At 42.3% G+C, this 25,141-nt stretch overlaps 1 protein-coding gene across 2 annotated transcripts; it reads left to right on the top strand.

Annotated features, from left to right (window-relative positions):
* Window positions 1–489: 489 nt before the first annotated feature.
* nptx2a (neuronal pentraxin 2a) lies at window positions 490–22,369 on the top strand. Of its 2 annotated transcripts, none has more exons than XM_065964975.1 (5): window positions 490–1,609; window positions 3,846–4,089; window positions 8,086–8,330; window positions 12,986–13,165; window positions 16,157–22,369. In XM_065964975.1, the coding sequence occupies exons 1-5, from the start codon at window positions 1,160–1,162 to the stop codon at window positions 16,382–16,384; spliced, it is 1,347 nt and encodes a 448-aa protein (XP_065821047.1). In that variant the 5' UTR covers window positions 490–1,159; the 3' UTR covers window positions 16,385–22,369. The 2 variants fall into 2 exon arrangements, with proteins under 2 accessions (XP_065821047.1, XP_020491969.1); XM_020636313.3 differs by having other exon boundaries at window positions 501–1,609; window positions 3,843–4,089.
* The last annotated feature ends 2,772 nt before the right edge of the window (window positions 22,370–25,141 follow it).

Here is a 25,141-nt window from a genome sequence, read left to right as displayed (position 1 = left end):
CGGGTGCCCTTTTAGTGAAGAAAACACATGCAGGCTGCCTTACACACAAGAAAAGGTCTGTTTGCCAAAAAGTGTGCAATAGGTGCCCATTTACTTCCTTTTGCCCGGGCCCCTCAGATATCTTGTGTCTGCCTCTGCAAGGGGCAGTGTGTGTAAATAGGAGAAGACAAAGGGAAATTGTTTTTATTTCCTGTCACACTATCACACTTCTCATTTAGACTGTGGATGTCAGTTAGATTTACTTCATCTTAAATGTTGACTATAGAGCAGGTGAGCCCTTTGGGAGGACATACAAACAGTAAACCTAAATATATTCACACTTCATGTGGTAAAAAAAGTGAAACATCAAGCAAATGCATGTTCCTCAGAATAATGTTTATTTACGGGTGTATTGGTGCATTTGGGTCAGAGAGACAGTTTTCAAGAAGACACCAGGATATAAAAAGAGGCAACAATTGAAAACGCATTTGGAGTTCTAAGTTATTATGGGTCGTTCTTTAACCCATTTAAACGGGTCATAAAAAGTCAATGGGACGTACATAGCATAACTCTTGTCCGCTGGGAGTCCGTGATGACGTAGGCTGAAGCTGAATAACCGGAGCGCACGGATGATGAGTGGAAGCGCCAGTGCGCAACTTCCCATCATAATCTTTTGGAGCAGCATCGCTGTGTCTTTTCAGCTCCGCGCACTGACAATCCAACAAACCGAGACACAGGACGGGGGGAAACTGACGTCTCTGCAATCTTCTGAGGATTTTTAATCACAACATTTACAACTTTTTGTTTTTGTACCCAGTAAGAGGAGATAACAAATTCTGATTTCATTCGACCCAGTTTTCACCTGCTGCGTATATGGTTTAGATTGATTGGTGTATTTTACAAACTGGAGCGACCATGTGGTTAGTGGATGTGTGATTTGATGATTCTTCTTCTGCAGATTCTTTTCTTCTTTTGTTGAAGCACAGTCACGAGATAAACTTACTTTGTTTGGTCTTTTTATGACACGTTGGATGCTAAAGATGTCCACAGTCGCTGCAGTTTATGGGTTGTTTTCGAAATAAGTTTATCTTATTATTTTACAGGACACTTAACAGGTTCAGTCGGTAGTTTGGGAGCATTTATTTTCCTTTAAAACTTGGATTATTTGTAACCGGTCGGGATGCTGACTTTATTAGTCGGACTTTTGTATCTGGTCAGCGGACGCGCGGTGCGGAGCCAGGATGCTACAGGTAGCCGTTTCGTCTGTAACGCCATCCCTCCGGGCGCGGAGCCGGGCTGCGGATACAATCCTACCGGGAACCGCGTTCAGAGTAGCACCCCCGTCGAGGACGAGCTGCGGAACACGATCATCCAGCTCCGGGAGACCATCCTGCAGCAGAAGGAGACCATCGTGAGCCAGCAGGGGACCATCAAGGAGCTCAACTCCAAGCTGGCGCGCTGCGAGGCGGCGGCAGACGAGTCGACGCAGGGCAAGTCCCGGGGTCAGGGCTCTAGACGGAAGGAGCTCGGCAAGAACACCATGGGGGACCTGCCCCGGGACCCCGGCGAGACCATCGACCAGCTGGGCAAGACCATGCAGAGTCTGAAGGGTCGGCTGGAGAACTTGGAGGTAAGATGGCACAAATAAACCGCTTGTGCGTAAAATCCCCAATAAATCACTTTTTGTTCACTCCAACATTTTAAATCAGCAATAAATACCTCCACTAACACATCCTAATGCATAACATCTAAATAGCTTAACATGCTGATCATAGTCTTCTAGCGCTGCAGGAAACCTGTCAGAGGAATCGTGAGATCAAAGGGTCAATGCGCATGTCACATCAAATGGGATATTAACCATTGAATATGGGTGTAATGATGTAACCCTCCTAATAAGAATCATCATTACGATATGAGCAACAAAAACATGTCGAAGGTGTTATCATACATGTGGCTCGGGGATTTCAGATGCAACCTTGAATAATTTATGAGTACTGTGTGTTTCACATGTTGTTTTATTTGCAGTCAGGAGACTCATTATTCACAGCAGCTCAACTAATTCATACAGACTTCACCCTCATCAGAGAACTACAACCGTAAGACTGAATCAAATACTTCAGGGTGAAGTAGTTTGCTTATTTTTTCCTCTTGACCTGAGCTCTTTTGCATCTCAAACCAGCTCTTTGTTCACGCCCAGGAGACCTCACTTCTTCTTCTTCTGCTGTGTGCATTAATTGAAGCCGGCTTCAGAGATCCCAGCTGATATCGAGGTCACCCTATAATGAGATGCTTTACATGCTCTAAAAGGTGGATGTAAGCCACGGCTTTATCGGCTTGTGTTGTTATTTTCTCCCCTCCTGACAGCCCCTGACTCCATCACTAAGCACAATAATGTTTATTTAAATTCAAGGTTATTTCTGTGTACTGTATGCTGCATTGCTGATCCATCCATATCTCCCCTCCCTCTCCCCCCCATTCACCCTCTCCCTCTCTCCTTGATTGGACGCTTTAATACCCTGATCAAATCAGGATATGCTGCAGCTGCGAGCGTACATATTCTGTTGCATTTTAATCACACATCTATTGATCTGCATCTTCTTAACACAACGATTATTGCATGAATGGTGTTGCATATGGCTCCCGCTGGAGCAAGACCCTCTCTCACTAATCAAAGCCATCTGCACAACTCAACAATTACATTCAGGACCTTGCAGCTGCTTGCATCGTCGGCCTTCAGCACCATGACTACTAGAGAGTGTCTTTAAGTGAGCTTTTCAGACTTTTGTCAGAAAATATGAATTCAACTCTGTGAACGTGTCACAAAAAGTCAAAAACCCAAAGTGAGGTTGAAGGCTTCAGTAATGACCACGTTGAGGCAGTTTGCATCACAGTTAAAACTCCACCTAGGTACAGCTGGAGCCCGTTTTATAAATAGAACATCCTCAGTCATGCCTTCAATGAAACCCGAGGTGATGTCACAGGTGACGCCCCCCTAAAACATTCCGCCTAGTCATGGGTGCTTTGCAGGTCACCAATCAAAAATTGGCCCACAGGGTCACACGTTCTTCATTTTGATATTGTTGTATCAAAACCAAATCTGGGTCTTTATGGAGACTGAATGCCTGGTTGAGTGTACGGGATTAACAGGATTAAATGTCTCTATCTATCTAACTATCTATCTATCTATATATCTATCCATCCATCCATCCATCCTTCTATCTATCTATCTATCTATCCATCCATCCATCAATCCAACCATCTATCCGTCCATCCATCCATCCTTTTATCTATCTATCTATCTATCCATCCATCCATTTATCCATCTATCTATCTATCCATCCATCCTTCTATCTATCTATCCATCCATCCATCCATCCATCCTTCTATCTATCTATCTATCTATATCCATCCATCATACTTCTATCTATCCGTCCATCCATCCATCCTTCTATCTATCTATCTATCTATCCATCCATCCATTTATCCATCTATCTATCTATCCATCCATCCTTCTATCTATCTATCCATCCATCCATCCATCCATCCTTCTATCTATCTCTCCATCCATCCATCCATCAATCCAACCATCCATCCATCCTTCTATCTATCTATCTATCTATATCCATCCATCATACTTCTATCCATCCATCCATCCATCCATCCTTCTATCTATCTATCTATATATATCTATCCATCCATCCATACTTCTATCTATCCATCCATCCATCCTTCTATCTATCTCTCCATCCATCCATCCATCAATCCAACCATCCATCCATCCATCTATCTATCTATCCATCCATCCATCTATCTATCTTTCTATCTATCTCTATTCTATTTTCTGCTCTGTTCTCGCCTTCCAGCAGCAGAGTCTGCGTCTCCCCACCACCAATGTGTCAGCCGGGGGTGTCTCGGCCCTGGCCCCCCTGCCACCGGAGCTGAGGGATCTGCTGCGGCAGCGTCTGGGGGCGCTGGAGACGCAGCTCCTCCGGAAGGTGGCTGAGCTGGAGGAGGAGAAGAGCCAGCTCTACAACGAAACAGCGGCCCACCGCCAACGCACCGAGAACACTCTCAATTCCCTGCTGGAGAGGATCACCGAGCTGGAGAAAAGTAAGTGAGACAACGGGTGCTGGGAAATTGTTGGCCAGAAATAATCCAGGACTGTTTTTCTTTCTCTTTTTTTTGTCGTCTAGATTTAACACTAATTAGTCAATCCCTGTGAACATTTCTGATGATGCAAGTGGAAACCTCGCAGCAAAGTGTTTTCTTAAAGCCATTCTCGGAGCAGCTCCCTATTTTGGAGAAGAAAAAAAAACAGGGCTTGGAAAGCAACACTGAATTCTTAATGACTTTAATAAATATTAGAGAGATGTCCTCACTCCGGGGGTATCACTTTGAAGATGGACATCAAAATATTTCTGCCTTAAGGAAAATAATATTATCTCATCGCTCACTGGACATTTCCTGCAGACTCACGTCCCCGGAGCCTCAGTCGGCTGAGTCAGTGGCTGCTGGAGGTTTAACCAAAGTTAATTACTTCAAATTACAGAAGGTTAGCCAAACAGCACCCACATGTACGAAAAGATGAGTCAATGTAAGCCTCGACAATAAGTGCTACCTTTTTCAGCTTTATTAAGTTCGATTCACGTCACCACGGTGCCAGAAGGGTGATGATTCAAGTCTCCAGCAATGTCTAAGGCTGGAGTTTTTGCGGTGGAGTTTTGTCAGCATGAAATATGAGGCTTTTCTCTGCCAATGAAAGCAAAGCAATGACTTAATAACATGTTCTGGTTGTACTCCTGCTCGGGGCTTACAACAAAGAGTGCTGGGATAGAGTCCAGCACCCTCACAATCCTTAGAGGTTAGGAATTAAGCTTGTAGGAGAACAGCATGAATGAGGAGCTCAGAGTGTCTGTTGGAGAGGAATGTTCTTTATGAGAGACCCGTCATGGTCTTTCCTTTCTTTCCATGCTTCTACCTTAGCCCAGGTTGTAAACAATTTCCACCTTAAAAAAGCAGCTTCAATATCCATTTAATAGTACAATAAATTCAAACAGGGAGAATAGTGTCTCTCTCTCTCTCATGTCCACAGACCGCTCCTGTTAACTGCACTATGTAACTTCAGCATCAGGCCCCGGCCATCTGGCATTTATGGCACTATGTCACACTCATTACTTTCTATTATAGTTAATATAATATGACAAAGAGCAAGGTCTTATCTGCCTTTTGTAAAGTGTCTTGAGACAACATTTGTTATGAATTGGCGCTGTATAAGTAAAGATTGACTGATTGAATCCGAAGGCAGGGTGCTCGTCCTTACAGATGTTTTTTACAATAGTTTGCCATGTAACGTTTGGCTGTATCGTTATGGGTGTCAGTCACAAGTTTTCATACAAATAAATAAGTAAATCCATCTTTTGCCAAAATAGTTCTTTCTTGGGGCGCAGATGGCCTAGTGGTTAGGTCCTGCCCTATGTCCCTTAAGCGGTAGCCCGGGGTTCGAGTCCAACCTGTGGCTCCTTTAGGGCGTGTCATTCCTCGCTCTCTCCACTTCACCGTGAAATCAGGGATATTGTGGTTTTAACAGTAGGTAAGATTTAAATACTCTGCTCAACAGAGATACAACTGTGGTTCAATCCCATTAAAAATGTTTCTTTAGTCCCAACCCACTGCAAATGTGTGTGTGTGTGTGTGTGTGTAGCTCCTTTTCCTGTTTTATGATCTTTTTCTCTTTAAATTTTTCATTGAGCTATCCTCTCTCTGTCCGTCTGCCTTTTTTTTTTTTGATCATGCTTAATTTAGCGTCCATGTTTACGCTGTCTCTGTATTCAGTAGCTTTAAAATATGAAAACTCTTGTAAGCTTTCTTCCACTGACCCACAAGCTACAACAGTTACAAGATGGGGTGCATTTAGCCACAGCTGAACCGGTATGAAACTTAACGACATAAAGTATTTAAATAATAATCAAAAAGAGTGTTGTGCTTTTAGCGATGCCAGCAGCGTTGCTTCAGGGATCCCAAGTCGGTCACTCTGGTCCTGACTGAAATATAACCGGGTTACATTAGTTATCCTCCATCTCTTCATCCAACAAAATGAACAAGTATTCCTTTAAAAATCTTTTCAACTATTGGATGGATTGCATGCAAATTGCTCCAGGCATCCATGTTCCCCAGAGGAAGATCTGTCATATCCAATGACCTCTCATTAAGCACAATCACTTTGTTGTAATATGTCTTACAGTATAGGTTAAAATAGAAATACCTGCAAAACTACTGACATCGCCATCAGCCTGAGCTTATCGGTTTTTAAGTCCTTTGAGCAACTGTCAGCGTGCTATAGTCATGATTCATTGTGTTGTTTCAATAAAAGTCAAATCCTGTCCATTTTGAAGTTTGGCATTCAAAAAGCCTTATAGAAACGGCAGCATTCATTTAAGGGCCTGTGTCCATTAACAGCATTTTTTGCATCGCAGTGCCCACATCCTCAATAATCAGAACACTCCTTGTTGGTGATTTTAATGTTGCTGTCATGTAACTTCCACTTCCCTCGGTGTAATGTTGAGTCTGTATGCTTATTATTTGCTTTAATTTCAGGAAATATTATGAGGAGAATGGAGAGGTGTTGTATCCTGGCATTAGCCGCTGCTTCAGACCTGGAAATTGTTCCCTGTAAAAATCCCTGTCTGAGGTGAACTATGTAACGAAAAGGATTAGTTTCTCCTCTGCTATTATTGTTGACAAAAGGAAATGCAGCCCCTTTCTGCTATTGACACTGAGGATTTTGGGCTGTGAATAATAAAAAATGCTTTGACAGGACTCAGGCCCCTACTTTCTCAATTTTGCAAAAGATATTTTGCACTATGAGATGACTTTAGAAAAAGGAGCATTATGTAACTTTGACATGTAAGTGTTTAAAATGGGTTCTGCAGTCCAAATTCAAAACATTAGATAGAGCTGTCTCCCCTCGCCCCCTCCCTAGAGTCGACATGCATGCAGGTTGCCATTTTTCGGACAATGAAGCTTCAGTGTTTAGCCAGCTCTGCATCCGTCTTCAAACCTCTCTGATTTTTGCTGACTCTTTTTTAGGTCAGGTAGAAGTAATTATCTGAAACAGTTCTCTTGACCACTTCCATCGCTGCAACATCTGTTGGTTTGCTGTTTTCATGAGAAACCGAGGGGCGTCCACAGCAGCTGTGTGGGGGTGCCTTAAAACCGCCTACCAGCTCTGGTCCAAAAAAACCCCAAACCATTCAGGACCAGAATCTAAACTTAAAAGGGCGACATTTTAAAACATGCCTTGGTGCCGCAAAAACACCAAACCTGGACCATGTACCGCTTTATAATTACCGATCCATTTCAAAACTACCTTTCCTTTCCAAAATACCAGAAAAGGTTGTTCTGTACAAACGTTTGCCTTACCTTCATCAGAATAACATACTGGATACATTTCAGTCAGGTTTCAGGGTAGCTCTAATGAATCAGCCTCACTAAAAGTCCATAATGATCTCCTCCTCACAGTTAATTCAGGATACTGTGCTGTGCTGATTTCATTGGACTTGAGTGCCACATTGGATACTGTTGGTCATGCCATGCTAGTTGATCACCTCCAGCACGCGGTTGGTGTTGGAGGGGCCACCTTGAATTGGTTCCTCTCCTATTTAAAAGAACAGAACATTCTCAGTCATTTAAGAGACTTGCTTGTTCTCTTGGCAGCAGTTAAAGGAAACATGCCTGATTTGCAGTTCTTCTTCAGCACATTTAGAAAGTTTGCTTCATGTATTTATTTGACAGTTTACACAATAGGTGCATAAACATGTTTCGTGTTGTTATGTCTTTGGTCTTATCATGGCACCTTGGATGTTCCCTCTTGCAGAAGAATGACAGGATGACAGAGTGACTTCATATAAAAGCTCAAAGCTGAAAACAATTCAAATGTGATTTCAGAAGAACATTTTAACTTTGCTAGCAGCAATTTCTATCTTCCAAGATCTTTATTTTATTTCTGTTTTCATCTCCCTCAGGCACTTTGGGACACAGACTTTCTTGATTAGATCAAATCATAACTCAGTGAAGCTTTAACTTTATGTTCTCCTTATCTATCAACAGGTAACAGTGCCTTCAAGTCACCTGAGGACTTCAAGGTGTCCCTCCCTCTTCGTACAAACTACCTGTACGGACGCATCAAGAAGAGCCTCCCAGAAATGTACGCGTTCACCGTCTGCATGTGGCTCAAGTCCAGCGCCAGTCCGGGCATAGGAACTCCGTTCTCTTATGGCGTGCCAGGTCAGGCCAACGAGATAGTCCTCATCGAGTGGGGGAACAACCCCATCGAGCTACTCGTCAATGATAAGGTGGGTACATTATGAGAAACCTCTGCTTTGCTTAGACTGCTCTATAATGGGGGTCAGTAGGGCTTCTTCTTTCTTTACATTTTTCTTTCTTTGTCAAAATGTTTTGCATTTTAGGGGCTGAAGGTGCTTGGACTGTATCCAAACTTTGCACATAAATTAGAATAGTGAAAGGTAAATGATGTATTGGTTTGCATATGACTGTTGCAGGAAAAACAACATAGGATTCCCAGTAGTATGTTTAACATGCATGTATGAATGTTGGTGGTCATGTGTCTAATTTGAAAACCTACAAAAGTCATCTTGTAGCTCAAAAGCAGTTCAGCCATTTAAATGTACATGGGTCCAACTAGGACCAAAATATCCACCCAAACTTGGTCAGTGTATTGGAAAGACTTTGTTCATTAAATGGTTTTTCATATCTTGGCCTTGCTCTAAGGACTTGGCATACTCAGGGGCTGCCCTTAATATGAGTAAGGATGCATCCTTCTGCCTATGTAGACCGCTGCCGCCTTACCCTTGCATCATAAAGTGCTGCTGCCATCTAGCAACAGGTAGCTAGCTTGCTAACTAGCTAATATCACTAAACATCACTTAACTTTAACTTTAAAGAACATTTGAAGCTTCAAGCACCCTTTTCTTTCACCCTTTTAATTTTGTAACATCTGTATTGCCAGCTTTTTGATTGAGTTGAAACCACTTTCTGCCTCTTGAGAGTCTGTCATTGGTGCCCAATGAATCATGGGTTAGGTTTAGTCATGAAGAATGCACCCAATGGATCCTTCTTAGCCAAGGACAAAAAGCAGCATTTGAAGGAGCCTTGAAAATGAAAGAGCCTTGTTGACGAAATTGCTCTTGAAATATGCGCTTTAAAACAGTGAGTTCACAACTCGTCTAGCTTCGGGACCCACCACCAACTCGAGTCAGATTTATTTACTGAAACATTGTGCAGTTTGGACCTCAGTTGGTTCAAATCATGTGGCAGAAGCAAGAAACTGAAGAAAACAAACATGTTTAAAAAGCGCTTCATAGAAGTTTTATTCCAGGCTCACAGTTGCGACCCATTGAAAATGGCTCAGCGACCCACCTCCGGGTCCCGACTCACCAGTTGAGAACCACTGCTTTAAAGGATGCAGCCCCTGAGGTGAAAGTCCAGTCTGTCCAAAACGTTACATGTTTGATGAGCCTGAGTCATTACAACCGCCCCAAAGGTGCAAGAGGCCTGTTGAACGCCGTCATAATCTTTGATTATTCATTCTTTATTAATTGTCTGAATCGTGCTCTGGTTTTCTGAAGAGAGACAATGTTTCTGAGTCTGCAGCTCAGATTAATTTCTAAATGCCTGCATGGCCGCAGTGTGGGCTGGATTGTTGCATCGATCAGCTAATTAAAGCAAAGACGGCATATGTTGCTATCCTAATATGTTCACGTCGGTCTGCTCTGTGGTGTGAAATACTACATGAACATCTGAGCACAAGAATGAAACGACTGGGAGCAGATCAACTGACCATCAGCGCTGAATTTTTAATTTTGTACCTTATAAACATTTCATATCATTGACCCACATTCCGCACACACCCAAGAATAACAGTAATTCATGAGAGAACTTATGCTGCCATGTGTGCTCGTTTGAACGCCTCTTCTTCTTTGCTTTCTGCAGACACCATATTGCTTCACATCCACGCACATACTGCTCCACACAAACTGTGAGCTTTCAGTCAACTATCGGGGTTTTCAGTTAACACAACAGAAAGTCGTAGAAAACATACATGAATATTTTATGACATTTATCCTTAAAACGGAAGTGAATTGTTGTAATTGTTATGCTGATTTAGGCTGTAATACCAGATTTTCCCCGTTATCCCCCAGCGGCTCAGATGCTTCTGCAGCGGTGAAATGTTGGATTTGGGTGATTTTTTTCATAATGTGTTGCAGCGCTGGAAAGGATTCTTTTCCCCCTCACTGTCTTGTTTACACTGGCTCTTATTGGCACAGGCAGGTCTCCTCACAGCTTTCCCTTCACCATGCATTATACATGTGTTCAAGTCAGACAGATGAGAGAGAGATGGTAGGGGAAAGGGATGCGAGAACGAGAGGGAAAAAAAAAGAGGGGAAAGGGTTTGGAAATAGAAACCGCAGAGCTTTGGAGGTGATAGAGAGCTGAGGAGAAAGAAAGATCACAATGATCCCGGGGAAAAGGAAGTTATAATGTACAAGAGAAGGAGAAATGAAGTAGCAGAGCACAAGAGTGCGAGACAAGACTTGTTATTATTATTTCCACATGTGCAGCAGCACATCCATGTGTTGAACTCGCTCACAGTGATAACAGGGTCCACTGGGGCACATTGTTTATGCTGCTGATTTGGCTGCATAGTGAGCAGCAGGCTGAAAAGCTTTCTCTGCAGTATTTAAAAAGTGCAAGGTTATCTCCATTTCACATTTGTACCTGGATATAAAGAGCTAGAATTTCTATTGTCATGAAGTAAAATTATTCAGAAGGTCAGTCCTGTAGATGTGTCATGTGAATCCAAAAGTAAGAAAAAACATGTGTCTATGACATCTGCATTTCTTCAATCTAATTCGGCTGCCAGGAGTTTCATCTGCGATGGATTCAAAACCGTCTTGTACGGCATTAAAAATGACTTCTATTGGCAAGCGTGCTCATTTAGTCTGATGTGCATAAACAAGCGTAAACTGGACCACCATCCTCCAAATTTGAGAAGAATTCAAGGCAATTCTGTGCAGATTAATCGGGATTATTCCAGATTTAAACTAACACTACATTAGAGGACATGCATATGATCGATGTGTCTTTCTTTGACGACATGCATGTCGTCTCTCTTCACTGAAAGCAGATCATTTACAGACTCATCCCTTTATTTATGACCCTACCCTGAAATCATTTTACACCTCTCTGCAGAACCTTATCCACAGCCTATTGGAGCGGAAGAACAAAATGCCACATGAGATGACAGTACAGGCCTTTTTCACAGCAGACATTTGGACATTTCAGAGCAGGGGGAGACAAGTTATCTTCTGGTGAGACGAAGGGTGCTTGAGTGGTACATCTTGGCTCAGTGGAACACAAAATTCAGTCTACATTCACACTGCAAGCTTTTTGCTCATTTTTTTTTATTTGGCTGTTCACATTAGTTTTTAAATATGGCCTGTGTGAACTGATTGCATGTGCAAAAGAACAACAAAGACATCACATGCAGCACAATGTGAAGGGAGACTTTTCATGATAGGCCGAACTGATGATCTCAAACAGCCTGCAGAAGAACAAAGACCTCGATCCCTCCCATCCTGTTAGAGCAGAACTATGATCAGTGTCACTCAAAGTTTTATGCATTCCGACCTGGCTGTTGTAGACCAAATCTGACTTGGTAAAAAACAGATTGCATGTGACTTGTACTGTTTAAACTGTCATCAAAAGATCACATAAGTCACACACGAGCAAGAAAAATGGGATTTGGGTCATTTTTGCATGCAGTGGAAAACATTTTTTTACAAAGTAATAAGTGTAAATTTGCACCTTAAAGGCTTTAAGTATGTATCTTCACACTGCATGTAAATTTAAACAGTGAGTACAGTATGTTATTCTTCTTTTCTCTAGTCCCTCAATTAAACAACTTTTATACGTGAGGGGAGGAGTCGGCTGGCCGTCCGGGCGATGTAAACAAACTGAAGATAGGACTCTGAAAACTCTGAAAGCATCACAGACAGTGGGACTCGGGTGTTACACCCATTGTAGACAGTCAGAGGATATACTTGATTTCTACATTTAAGTGTGAAAAATCGCATGTAAAGCCTTTAATGTTTTAAGAACAAGATCATAGAGATTAAAAAGTAAAATGCTGTAGTATTTAAATAAAGGATGAGTAGTGTGTGCCTTGTGGATGTGGTGTTTTAAATATTAAGCTCTCTGTGTACAGAACCTCACCGCCGTCACATATATTAAGTGCTGCAGAATATTCGACTAGAATTGTTTCGTTTTAGGATCCTGAATGTTTAAACAGTCAGCGAGGGCGCAAACTCTGCCGCTCTGAGAGACTTGATAATCAGTGATCCCCGTCGTCCCGGTGGTTTAGATTACAATGCCACCTGGAATCCTTAACCAGGTCAACTGTGAGTGTAATTAAAAGAGATTTGCATTTTATTTTCAGTGGCTCTTACAATGTTTTTTAGGATTATAAAGATGCGTAACTGCAACAAGATATGAGTATGAACTACTGTAAATCTGTACGCTCGTACAGGAAAAGCTGAGGAAAAGGCTAATGAGTTACTCCACAATCTCGCGTGTCGCTCTGATCCTCAGAGGACTGTGATGTCACTGGTAAAGTAACCAGTTGTTTTTCTTTGATCCATGAACAAAGCAGGAAAGCATAAGAGGACACTGTTTTCGCTGTTAGCTACCCGTTTGCTTTGAAGGATTTTCTCTCCCTTGATGTCACCTGGGTAATCTACATTTTTATATGTTGTATCTGGAGAATTCTCTGCACAGGGCTGTCTCTTTGAAACCCCAACCCTTCTAATTGCTGTCCTTGTTTCTAACGTGTCGCAATTATTCTCAAACCCTTCCTCCCGTCTCCTCGCTCTTTGGCCTTCCTTACTGAACATGATGTCACTCACCCTTTGCTGGCAAACTTCTTCCCCAGGTGGCCCAGCTTCCTCTGTCAGTGAGCGACGGGCGCTGGCATCACATCTGCATCACCTGGACGACCAGAGACGGCTTCTGGGAGGCGTACCAGGACGGAGAGCGTCTAGGCACCGGGGACAACCTGGCCCCCTGGCACCCAATTAAACCTGGAGGGGTGATCATCCTGGGCCAGGAGCAGGTGAGAGCATGAAAAGAAGCATAGGTGGTGGAGTGTGTGTGTGTGTGTGTGTTTTTCTCCCTGTGTGTAGTCTTCCTTGAGCGCAGTGCCTGAGGCGCAGAGCAGGGGAGCAGGGGAGAGGAGCCACTGAGGCTCCTCTCACGCTATCTCGTCCCTTTCAATATTACCTCATTCATCTACCTCTTAACTGCACCTCTGAGCCTCGGCAGCCGTGTTAGCTAGTTATTCTAGCTGCTAGCTCCATGACAGCACATTGCATATTCGTCAGAAATGTACAGTGACAAATGATGAATCTCCACAGAGAGCCATTAACTAAAGGAGGAATGTGTTGCCGTTCAGTCAAGGTGAGATTGCAGCATGTTGCACAATATTAGAGATTGCACATCACTTCGATATCCTAAGGTGGCAGAATGCTTCAAAAATGTTTTTGCAGTTTGCTGGAAATCTAACAGAATTGCTTCATTTCAATGAAAGTATATTATAGGTTTCCTTTGCAAGTCGAAGGTTCAGTGAGGAACTGATATTTAGTGTTGATTTTGCTGCCCCTTGTGGACAAAGAATCCCTTTGCTGATCTTGTCCTGTACATGTGTCCCTAATATTTAACATCATCCTACTCTCATTAACAGTCAAACATATCACTCACTGTAAATCTTTTCAGTGGAAACATTTAACAAAGGCTGTTTGGTCTGACACCTTCCCACTGGAAGCAGTTACAGACATTCAGAATATTAAAATAGAACTTTTGCACAATTGTCTTAAAGGCTTTATATGCTTTCAGAGTTTTCAGAGTCCTATCTTCAGTTTGTTTACATCGCCGGCACGGCCGGCTGACGCCTCCCCTCATGTATAAAAGTTGTTTAATTGAGGGACTAGAGAAAAGAAGAATAACATACTGTACTCACTGTTTAACTGTGTTTCTAGATCACGCTCATTTCAGGTAAATTTTCATGCAGTGTGAAGATACGAGCATAATAAAGATCACTAGCATTAGCATGCTAACACAACAATGCAGCGCAAGTTGTTTTGGTTTCATGCTGGTGCTCAAGGGCGACATCTGCTGGATAGAAAAATCGCATATAAAGCCTTTAAACAGTTTTAGCACACGTTAAAATATATATTTTGCAACGTGGGTTACAAATTTGATTCTGATTTGTTAGTTACGCCATTTAAAGGTGTGATATTTTGCTAAAGCCCGACTGTTTCTTTGGATGCAGTGCTAATCTCAGACTCTGGAGGACTAATGTGGGGTACACAACACAATAATCATGGAGATTCTGGAATTAATTATACATATTATATTGTTAGATTTTCCTTTGGTGTGAGTTTAGAGTGATTTTACTTCCCTTTATCTGCTGGGAAGAACGTTGTGGTGCTATTGATTTCAAAAAGTGAATTTTAAACAAGATATCCTGTAGCATTTACAGTAATCTGGATTTTCAAAACGATAGCCAATTGGGAAGCGACCTGACTGAAGAAGGAAGCACAACAGCTGTAGCAAAATCACGTCTTACTCACCTCCTCACCACATGTGCACACTATCGCCATGACTTCATCATCATCATCATCGTCATTTTCTTTAAATTAGTCCAAAAGCTATTATCACCAAATTCACAAGGTTTGGTTACTTTAAAGTCCTGTTTGACTGCGTGAGATTATGTGAGATTTCCAGCTTTTATTCAGGACTCTGGTTGTTGGTGAGTGCATTCTGTTCAGAGTGTGTTGTGCTGTTTTGGTCGAATCATTGCTCTTCAAACGCTACTGGAACAAAACCCCCATATGTCTGTCTTTATGTGTCATCCTGTGTGGGGTCTCTCACTTTGTTTAGATCTGAAAGGAGTTCCTGTAATCATGTGACTCTGCAGAAAGAAATCCGGTAAATTAGATGTCTGTCTGTAGACTGTGAGGGAAGAAGAAAAGAAAAAAGTGAAGGAGAGATTTTAAGACTCAAAAAGTGTAGGCTAGGACAAAGAAATGTGAAATACTGAAGATGGCACATGAAGTAAACAGTAAACAGAACACAGTTTGGGAAACGGCAGTGTTGAAATGACTCCAACAGTGCGTGACAGAAAACTCAAACAGATTTGTGCATCCTCTTCATCTTGTCTCACTGAAATGTTCAGTGAAATAAAAGTAATAACAGCCAGGTTAGCTCATTTTAGGAAAAGTTACAGAGTTAAACTTTGCTCAGGAGGCTGCAGCTGAGAGTCCCTTTTTTATACACAAGAAATATTATTCATTTTAAATCAACAGAATCCAGATCCATATTTTGAGTTCAAGTCTTCAGTTTTTGGGTCCAGGGCAGTGGAGATGGGTCCTGCTCAACCGGAAACTGGCTCACTATTAGACCATGTTTGTGTTTGTACTGTACACTGTGATGACATGATGTTTGTGGGAGGAGCCAAACTGGTGGCAGAAAGTTAGCTTGCGGTAGCTTGTAGTTAATTCAGGTTTCCTGACCTGTACTCAGCGTCGGGTCAGTGGGTCAAAGATCCAACTAAATGGATTAAGTTACAGTGAGCAGCCATCTTTGTATGTCTTGTAGAGAAACCCAGCGTCTATACTTAAGCAAACCTCAAAGCATACAAATCTATTGCTATGTACAATTTTTCACTTTGCGGTCATCTCCAGGACATCAAATACCGAGATTTGTCAGATGTTTTTTGTGTTTTGAGGACGCAGCTATACAAGACGTGGGCTATCATAAATAAGTCAAACAAATACATATGGACAGCGAAACAGCACTTGTATTGCTGGGTGAATATTAACTCCTAACTTAATGTATGCAAGAACAATGTCAATCGCTGCTTCTCTTTGTTTCTCTCCTCTTGTTTGCACTGCTTTTCTACCACCACGATGCGCACGCTCAACTACTGCGACGTTTGCTTTTTGTACCTTATATCAAAGGTGTCAGTATTCATGTGTTTCAAAACCAGCTAAAATCTCACATGAGCTTAAATTTACAAACTGTCCTTTTCTGTCTCTCTCTGCAGGACATAGTCGGCGGTCGTTTTGATGCCACCCAGGCCTTCGTGGGCGAGCTGAGCCAGTTCAACATGTGGGACCGGGTGCTGCGGCCCGTGGACATCGTGGGTCTGGCCAACTGCTCCGCGTACATGCCGGGCAACGTGGTTCCCTGGATTGACGCTAATGTGGAAGTGTTCGGCGGTGCGAGTAAAGCTGCGCTGGAGATCTGTGAGGATCGTGCTTTTGACTCCTAAAGGATCTGATGTAAGAGATGTGTGTTTTCTGACTTTGTTGCTGCAGTGAAACCCCACAGGGAAGGGCATCAGTGCAACATTTCCACATACTAATGCTCTGACTGCATAGACTCGAAGACTCAATGTTTATTGGACTCATATGTTGATGTGTCAGTTTGAACCCCGAGGACGCTGCAGGAGACTTCAAATTAGTCCGCGCATCTGAAGAAGCTATGCTGTTGCATCAGTCAGCTGTGTTGATGTGACCTCCTGTCATTCTGTGTTATCTCGTCAGTAGATCAGCTTTCATTTGACACCTCTTTGAAAAAAAAAAAAAAAAAAGGAGAAGCTCTTTTTGGTTTGATATCTGCTACTGACAATGCTGCACTGTATCCGTGGTGAATGTGAGCTGGAGCAAGCTTTGATGTGCTGAGGAACACTCTCTCTGCGTAACACGGGAGAGTACTACACGCTGTGAGCTCGCTGATGTTTAAAGAGCAATGAGGCACCGACCAAATGAGGTGGATGCTCCAAAGGTTCAAAGTGGACGAGAGCAAACCCGTGTGGAGGGTTATTTTTGAGACGTCCCAACGCGTCAGAATGTCTAAATTACATGCATGAGCTCGGTCAGTGAGAGTGAAAGTCAGTTTGAGAGTGACGGTGCATGCTTTCTGTCACTACACAGGGTGCATGTGGAGCGTCCAAACAAGCCAATGCAGCACTCTGACATTACATAAGTGTGTGTGTGTGTGTGTGTGTGTGTGTGTGTGTGTGTGTGTGTGTGTGTGTGTGTGTGTGTGCTCATGTGCGTATGGCTCATCTTGCGTGTAAAAAGATCAGAGATTATGAGAGAGAGAGAGGACATTTTCATTCTTGTCAATCTACGCTTAATACCTCTCTGCCCCTTGAGCAGCTGCCATGTCCCAAACAGCTTTATGGAACGGGCTGGCTCTGCTCAGGTTAATAGCGATGTCGGACAGCTGCCCGGGTACTGGCGTATAGACAAGAGCAGTGGGCCCAAGCCCAGAGCCCTGAGAGGGCAGGGACTGGAACTGACCTTCAAGGACAATCCTTAAATCCTCATCTGGGTAGTAATTATCTGTGATCATGAGCGAGGGCGGCGGCTAGCAGCCGAAGCTAACTGTGTCATTATCGATTCATTTTTAAGACGTAGAGAGGATGCCAAATGGTAGCAGCTCTCTGTGGACGTTATGAATGTCGATGTTGGATGGACTTCGGTCTTAATTGCCTCTCACTGAACAAGAAGATTAGTTTTAATCAATGGATATATATTTGTTAAAAAAACAATGGGAACTAATGGATTTATTGTCACCGCTAAGTGAAAAAACTTGATGCTATTTGCAGCTTCATTTATGTTACTTCTTAATGTTGTGGCGGACATTTGTTTTTAAAGATTTTCTATTTGACAGACGGTAAAGTGCTGATATAAAGCATGGTGCTGCAGTCTCATAAGAACCAATGTTGAAGAGGCAACAAAGACTTAAAAGCTTTGGTTTCAACACTGAAATTTCCTCACAGGTGAAAAAAGCTTGGATCGATGTTTTGAAAAATGCAGTTAAATTTAGAGTCGAAAAAAAAAAATGAATGCAGCAGGTAACAGGACAGCGCAGAATGTTTTAAAAATGAATAGGACTTGTTGGAAATGTTGCCAACATTTTTGTGATTGTTCCTCTTTTGAGTGTCTTTGTCAATGTTTCAATGTAAAACCAAGACAAGTCTTTTCTGTAGAAAGTGTTTTTTTTTCTTTTTCTTGCTTTTTCTGCTTATGATTTTTGTCCATTAGCAGCACATTATGAACAAAAAGAAAAGCTTGTAGGAATGCTTTGTTGTTTTTTTTTAATATAGTGAATGGCCTTCTTGTGAGAACTACACGTGCTTCTGCCTGTGGACAATGTTTCTTTTTTTTTTGTCACATTTTAAAGCACTGACGGCTCACTAGCAGCACAGACAAACGAGGGACTCGAGAAAAAGACCAATGTGTTTTGCTATCTTTGTTTTTAAAGTCACCTCTCTGCCATGTGGTTGAATGTTCTTTTGCACCCAATAAAAGAAAAAGTGAACAAGTTGCCGAGGTGCGGAAACTCAGTAATGTGAGAGGAAGGCTTAAACATATCATTGCACTGCATTAATGATGAAGTCAGGAGGGAGTGTAACCTTGTGTCCCAATCAGAAAACCATACTTTAACCTTTAACAGAGATAAACAAAGCTCATAATTTTGACATTTCTCCTCTCAGTATATCCCGGTCTGTTGTCAGAGTAGCGATTATACACGAGAGGATACGTCCTCTCATTTGGCCGGTGTAATGTTGTCAGCAGAGCAGAAATCCTCTGGACTGGCAGATGTCCAGGTGGAAATGAAAAAAAAAACTGCCCATGCGGATTATGGTCCCTGCTACAATGTAGGACACTGGGAGCTTTCTTCCTTCTCCACAATGCTTTATGCCTGTGTGTCGGTGACGCATCAGGAAGCCTGTTTTTTTGTATTTTATGGAACAACAATCTAAAGTCTACGATCGGGAACAATGTGAAATAAGCTCTATGTCGTGTTTTTCAGCATATTCTGTACCTCTGGTTTTCATTTTATCGCTACTGAGCCTTCACAGAATCATAGCACATCCTGCTGTTCTTACATGAAGAATACAAATTAATTATTAACCAAAACATTTCATTAGGTTTTCATAAATGATAGATACGTCAGTTTGTGTACAGAGCAGTGTAGATCACTTTCAGAAGTCTGAGAACAAAAGACTACTGCACACATAATGACATTAATTCAATCTTTATCCATGCTCAGATGAATCAAGAAACAGGATTTCATTTTTTTTTTTTTTTTTAAACAACAAAGCAGCTCTAGGAGACGATGCCTTCCATGACTGCTAATGCATTTCATTTGTGAAAGTCAGAGAACTGCACTAAAGTCAGCCTGAATCATTGATTGTATAAAGATGGACAACACATTGGGAAACCTCTTGTTGTACGATAGTGAAGCCAAAATGTTGCTGCCAACTTGAGCAGGTGAAGTCATGTGCAGTCAGAGTCCCAATAAGGCATAAAGGAACCCGTCTGTCATCGTGTGATAAGACGATATATGCCTCTGGGAGCGGATGACAATTTCTCAGTAATTCCAGTGAAGCCAGCGGTTAGCGTTCAACAACTTCCAGACAAGACTTCTTTTTCCGTGTCACGTTTACATCTGCAACGTAAAGTTTCCAAAGGAAAAAACTTTTTAAATGTTTGTTGTTTTTTGAATGGAGGTCGTATCGATCACTTCTGATGCTTTTCAGGTAGTTGGGGAATCTAAACGCTGATTGGCTATCGTGACACATCATCAAGCAATGACCCTTGTGTTAGTGTTCATTGTGTTTCCTCTAAGTGTTTCTCCTCTACGCTGCTCATCTTTTAAACATGACTCTCTAAACATGACTCTGCAAACAGCGCAACAGGAGCCTCACATGTCAACGGAGCTGTCAATCACGACCTTTTACCCCCTAGAAGAAGTGAACACTCAGACATCAATCAGGATGATAAGAACTAACTTTGAATACAGAAACCATGTTTGAGACCATTTTATTTGAGTTGTGTTATGATGTTATTGTTCGTCCATTGTCCCATCTGTTAACATGGAGGAGGCAGGCTTTCTGGACTATATTGCAGCCAGTCGGCAGGGGGCTTCTGACATGTTTTGGCTTCACTTTTGGGGAGCTGTTTTATCGTCCTTATGTTTATACAGCCAATGGTTTAAATCCCTAAACGTCCTTTATATTCCTGAAACTAGAGAATGCAAGAGGAAGAGCAGCAAGATAAAATAAATCCAATTTATTTCAGCCCTGCCCCGGCCTCAGACAGGATTTTTAAAGAGCATTTCATTTATTGATTGCCTCTGAGATTTGAAGACAATTTCAACATAATATAACAAAAAGTGCATGCAAAATAAACGTTAAGCACCGCCTTTAATCTAGGAGAACAATCCTGTGTGTCAGAGGAAGAGGAGGGTGTGTGTCTACCCGTCGATGACTAATAATGTGCATCAGTAGCAAACTGATATCTGATGTCACATCGTACTTCCTGCTAGAAATTGCACCCTTTCTCCCTCAGGTTTGTCCAATACTTTTTTTTACAAGACAAATTATCTTTCTGAAGGTGTCGCATGGAACTAATGAAACCTGACTGAGAGGGGAATTTAAGTGAAAATCATCTTCTTTTTGTGTCACGGATAAAATCTGTCTCTCTGACAGCGCTATGATTCAACAGGATAAACAATGTGTGTGAGTGCATGTGGGTGTGCGACAGAAAGCAACACTTTCTTGCTGTATCGGGTCTGAGGAGTAGATTTGTTCCAGTTATAGAGTTTTTTTTCTCTCACACAGCGTTGGAGTTTGAAAGGGAGATTTTCCAGCCAGTCGGATCCTGGAGGGTTCACCAAGGAGTGAACTCAGCAGCTGCGGCAGATGTAATGACAACACTACATCACTAAAAAAACGAATTAAGAATTCAGCGGTGATGCCTGGTTGTCCATTTATTCATTACACGTGACTCGGGTAGAGTAGTGACAGCCTATTTGGCGCATTTTTTATTAAAGCTTTCTTTCACATGCATAAGCTTTTGTCTAAGGATCATCTGGGTTTTCAAACATCACCCGAGGTTGTGAATAATAAGCAAAAAAAAAAACAACAACTCATAATTAAAATCAAATCTCACTCAGTGTATTGCCACTGGATACATGCACCGATCTGCAGGAGGCTGAGCAGTTTTGTAGGGGGGGAAAGGGGGTAGAATTAAAGTGCCATTCTGCTCCTAGCATCCTCTGTCGTACTTGGAGTCCCTGTGGAGCCCCAAAGAAGGAACGCAGAAAAAAAAAAAAAAAAAAAAGACGACGACGTGTGAGAAAAACAAGTTTGGACAAGAAGAGACTGTAGGCTTGGTAATTAAAGCCTGATGGAAGAAGAGCCTGTGCAGAAGGCTGGACTCTCCGAGGCGTTTGAAAACTGCTGTTTTCTTGGATGTCACAGACTATTAGTGAGACCCAGAAACCCCCTTCAGCCTGTATCAGTAGCTTTATGAAATTATGCATCAAAAAATGTTATACTCTGTTCCCATCTATGGTGCAGTCGAGCAGCCATTTTTTGAGCCAGACACAGAATCGCTCTCTGTTTTTGTTAACTTCTCCAAAACAAAATTGTTAATTATAACTAGAACACACTGAGTGTAGTTTAACGCACTCCTTTTAGGTGGGATATGACACATTTTCTCTTCATAGCAGGAGGTTAAACATCTCTGCCTTACCTTTTCACACTGTTTTTACTTATTTATGCTCAGCAGCCCGTGAACAGCAATTTAAAGGTTGACACCAGTGAAATGAGAATAAATAGCGTGAAGTGAAGACATATTGTGTTTGTGAGGGAGGGATGAGCAAATTAATCAGCACAGAAGAGAGGAAACAGCTGCTTTATGGCTGTTTGTAATGCCACCTCTCTGAAGATCAAAGCGCCTTTGGATGCCAGACGAAGATTCATGTTGATTCATTCAAGCAATTCCCAGTATTTTCAAGCATATAGTGTAAAACAGTAACACTTTTTGTGCTTGTAATGCAAAGACTTACAGACACACTGCCACATTCGTTCCACAGTTTGATGCATGATGTTTTGTTTTTTTTTTCTACAGAAAACATTTACTGTTATCTAATGTGTGGGACTTTTGCAGTGGAAACCAAAATAATGAACCTGTAAGATATGATTTTCTGCCTGACAAGTGAAGCGTTTCAATCTCTCTTTCACAATGTCTCCAAATCACGCAGCACCTGACACCTGTGTGGACTACAAATTTACCACGGAACCTCCTCTGTCTGTCTTGCAATGAGCAGTAAAGCTCTGCAGCTACAAAATCTCTCAATATGCATCATTGAGAAAGCTCCCCCTTTTTTTTTTCTCTCTGTATAACTTCTGGGTCCCACTGCAGCAAATAAAAAGACACTGACTGTAAATTGACCTGCGCCTGTTTGTCTTCCGTTCCCTCTCACAAACTTTTACAGGGACATGTGTGCGTCTGTTGGGTGACATCTCAGTTTCAAGGTCATTCAGGATCCCTGAACATTGTGTTTTGGAAAATATAGAGATGTAGGCAGCAACAGTATATCTGAAAAAATAAAATCCCCTGTGAGGATCCGTCTGTCTCTGGAGAAAACATGCTGAAAACTCTAGAGCTCATTTTCTTAAAGGAGGAGTTTGCATTTTGGAAGGTTTCTCTTTTTTTCCCTTTTAAAACACTAATTTAAAAGCTGAACACCACTTTCATGTCCCCCATGCTACAGCTTCAAAAACAAGCATGTTATCTTAGCTTATCTTAGCAGCGAGACTAGAAACAGGAAGGAAAAGTTAACCAGGCTCCATCCAAAGGTAACAAAAGCTTATCGCCAACATTAAAAAGTGACACGTTGGCTGGGCTCAGTCACATCTTCTCGGCTGGTTGCGAGGCAACCTCACTGCAGCACCGTGATTCCAGGAAGTTACAACAAAACAGGATCCAACATGTTAGAGGTGTTGTTTGGCTGACTTTTATACCTCAAAGCCACCATCACCACCTCTCTGCTAAGCTATAGGCTAAGTGGCTGCTGTTGCTAGCTGCTTATTTTAAGTAAACAGGGGCGTCTCCAGGATTTCTGGGCCCCATGAAAGGAGTTTACGTTGGGCCCCTCCACCACAGCCACAGCCAGCCAAACCTGATATAGAGAAAAAATTACTTTTATTGTCCCCTTGGTGAGATTTTCCTTAGACTCCATCCACCTGCAATTTACAGGTGATACAAAATATAGAACAATTCCATAAAACTGTATCACTATTTCAGGTCTAATAAAGGCCCCAATCCCCCCCCCCACTACTCATAGTACAGACATGTTAGCTATTCAACTTCTCAACTAACACTTATGAGGGAGAGGGGTGACTGTTTTTGAACCCTTTCCTCAACATATTACAGCCTGTTCAGCCTGTTTTTCCGCTATTATAAGAACGTCTCATAGGTACATTCCTCCATGCTCCAACCATCAACAGGAAAATACATGAACACCACCTCCAAGTGTTACAAGAACAAGTGGTGCCTGATGGAAAAATGGGGAACAAGATGTGGTCCGAGTCGCCCAGGTGAGAAAATAAACCTTGCCTAATTTCCAGTGTGCGATAAATAAATCAGTGCTTCTTGACTGGAGATTAAACCCAGAAAGTCATCATTTTATTATCTGATGTTGATTCATGGGAGAGACTCTCAAAGTCACCGAGTAATAAAGCAGACATGTGACTCTTCATGATCCTTTTATCTTTGTGGAATCTAATCAGACGGTGGTGGCTCGCCTCCTCCCAGAGGGGCCGTGGATAAGTGCATTATCTAGATCATTCCACCGCTGCTAACGAAATCACCAGCAGCCAACGCTTCCTATCCGAGAGAAGAACCCCGCCCTCCTTTCAGCCGACACATTAAGCCCTTGACTGACGTGAGCGGGTCACATGACTCTCATCAGGAAGGAAAAGTAGGGACATTTATTTATTTGTGGACATAAATCCACGCAGGCCTCTATTTATAGAAAGGCTTGCTATTTATGAATATGAACTTCCTGTTCTCAGCAGCTCAAAGTAAGCTCATCCTGCTTTGGATCAAGCAACAAACTTATTAATTTGCTCTGAACCAATGACAGAAAAAAGGGCTAAAGGTTGACGCTGGGACAGATGGGGGAACGTGCTTGTTTCAGTGAATGGCCTGCCGATAGTTTTTAGATTGATGTCTGAGCTTCGGACACTAGAGGAAGCCGGCTGGATCAGCAAGGGTATATCTGAGAGAATGAAAAATAAACATCTGTGAGTCTGAAAGCGGTGAGAGCAGATTGGTTATTATATGATGAGAGTGAGGCTGCACAGATCAGCAGCCTTACCGCCAAGGTCAGTATCACCGGGTCTCCCATATGTTCCTCCTGCTGGCCGCACCGGGCTGACAGGATGCTGCATAAAGTTAAAGCAGATGTGCAGCGTCTTATGAACGCTTAACAGAGGAAACGTGGACACTTTATCGTATATATGTGTCCCCATTCAGGCTGTTTGATCACCATGTGAAGGATAAAGTCAGGGATGGCAAACTTGCAACCCACAGGCCAGATTTGGCCCCGCCAGAAGGCTTCATTTGAATCAAGAATATTTTCAATACATACTGTCACCCAGTTGAAAAATTAAAGCAAAAGGTCCATTTGATCGTCCAATGAATTAATCAAACATGGATCTCTGAACTGTCTTCTTCAGCAGGGAGGTCATCAGAAAAGAAAAGATGCTGCCATCACTGTTGCTTCTGCTGCATTCTGCAAGCTCAGCAAACGTGCTGTCCAAGAAGAGAAAGGTTGAAGTTTTGGAGGTTTTTCTTTTGTCTTTGTCTTCTTTGCTTACAACAGCTTGTCAAGTTTGATTAGATCTGCATGAGATAACCACATGCACAGAGCTGCACTGACGCACGCTCCTCGTGACAGAGTTGATTACTCTCCACACTTCTAAACCAGTTTCCTGTCAAGTCCAGGCTTGACGAAAAAAGTGATAAAAGTTTCACCAATTATAAGAAAGCTTCCTCCCCTGGAGTGAACCATGAAGAGCAGCGCATCCAGATAAGAGACGCTCATAACGGTCACATGCGACACAGCTCCAGACACACGGACAGAGTGTGTGCAAATGTGCTGGTTGAGCCTCTGGCATCTCCATCCATCCATTGTGTTTTTTGCTCATATTGTGTGT

This window comes from Labrus bergylta, chromosome 16 (assembly GCF_963930695.1).
Source record: "Labrus bergylta chromosome 16, fLabBer1.1, whole genome shotgun sequence".
In the NCBI taxonomy this organism is placed as follows: domain Eukaryota; kingdom Metazoa; phylum Chordata; class Actinopteri; order Labriformes; family Labridae; genus Labrus; species Labrus bergylta.
The sequence above is the reverse complement of the archived record's forward strand: the minus strand, read 5'-3'. Positions and strand labels throughout refer to the sequence as shown.

Excerpts from the sequence above, each read along its gene's own strand:
- nptx2a (XM_020636313.3), top strand. The coding sequence starts at position 1,160 with ATGCTGACTTTATTAGTCGGACTTTTGTATCTGGTCAGCGGACGCGCG. Across the intron at positions 4,090-8,085 it reads GATCACCGAGCTGGAGAAAA|GTAACAGTGCCTTCAAGTCA; the intron begins GTAAGTGAGACA and ends ATCTATCAACAG. Across the intron at positions 8,331-12,985 it reads AGCTACTCGTCAATGATAAG|GTGGCCCAGCTTCCTCTGTC; the intron begins GTGGGTACATTA and ends CTTCTTCCCCAG.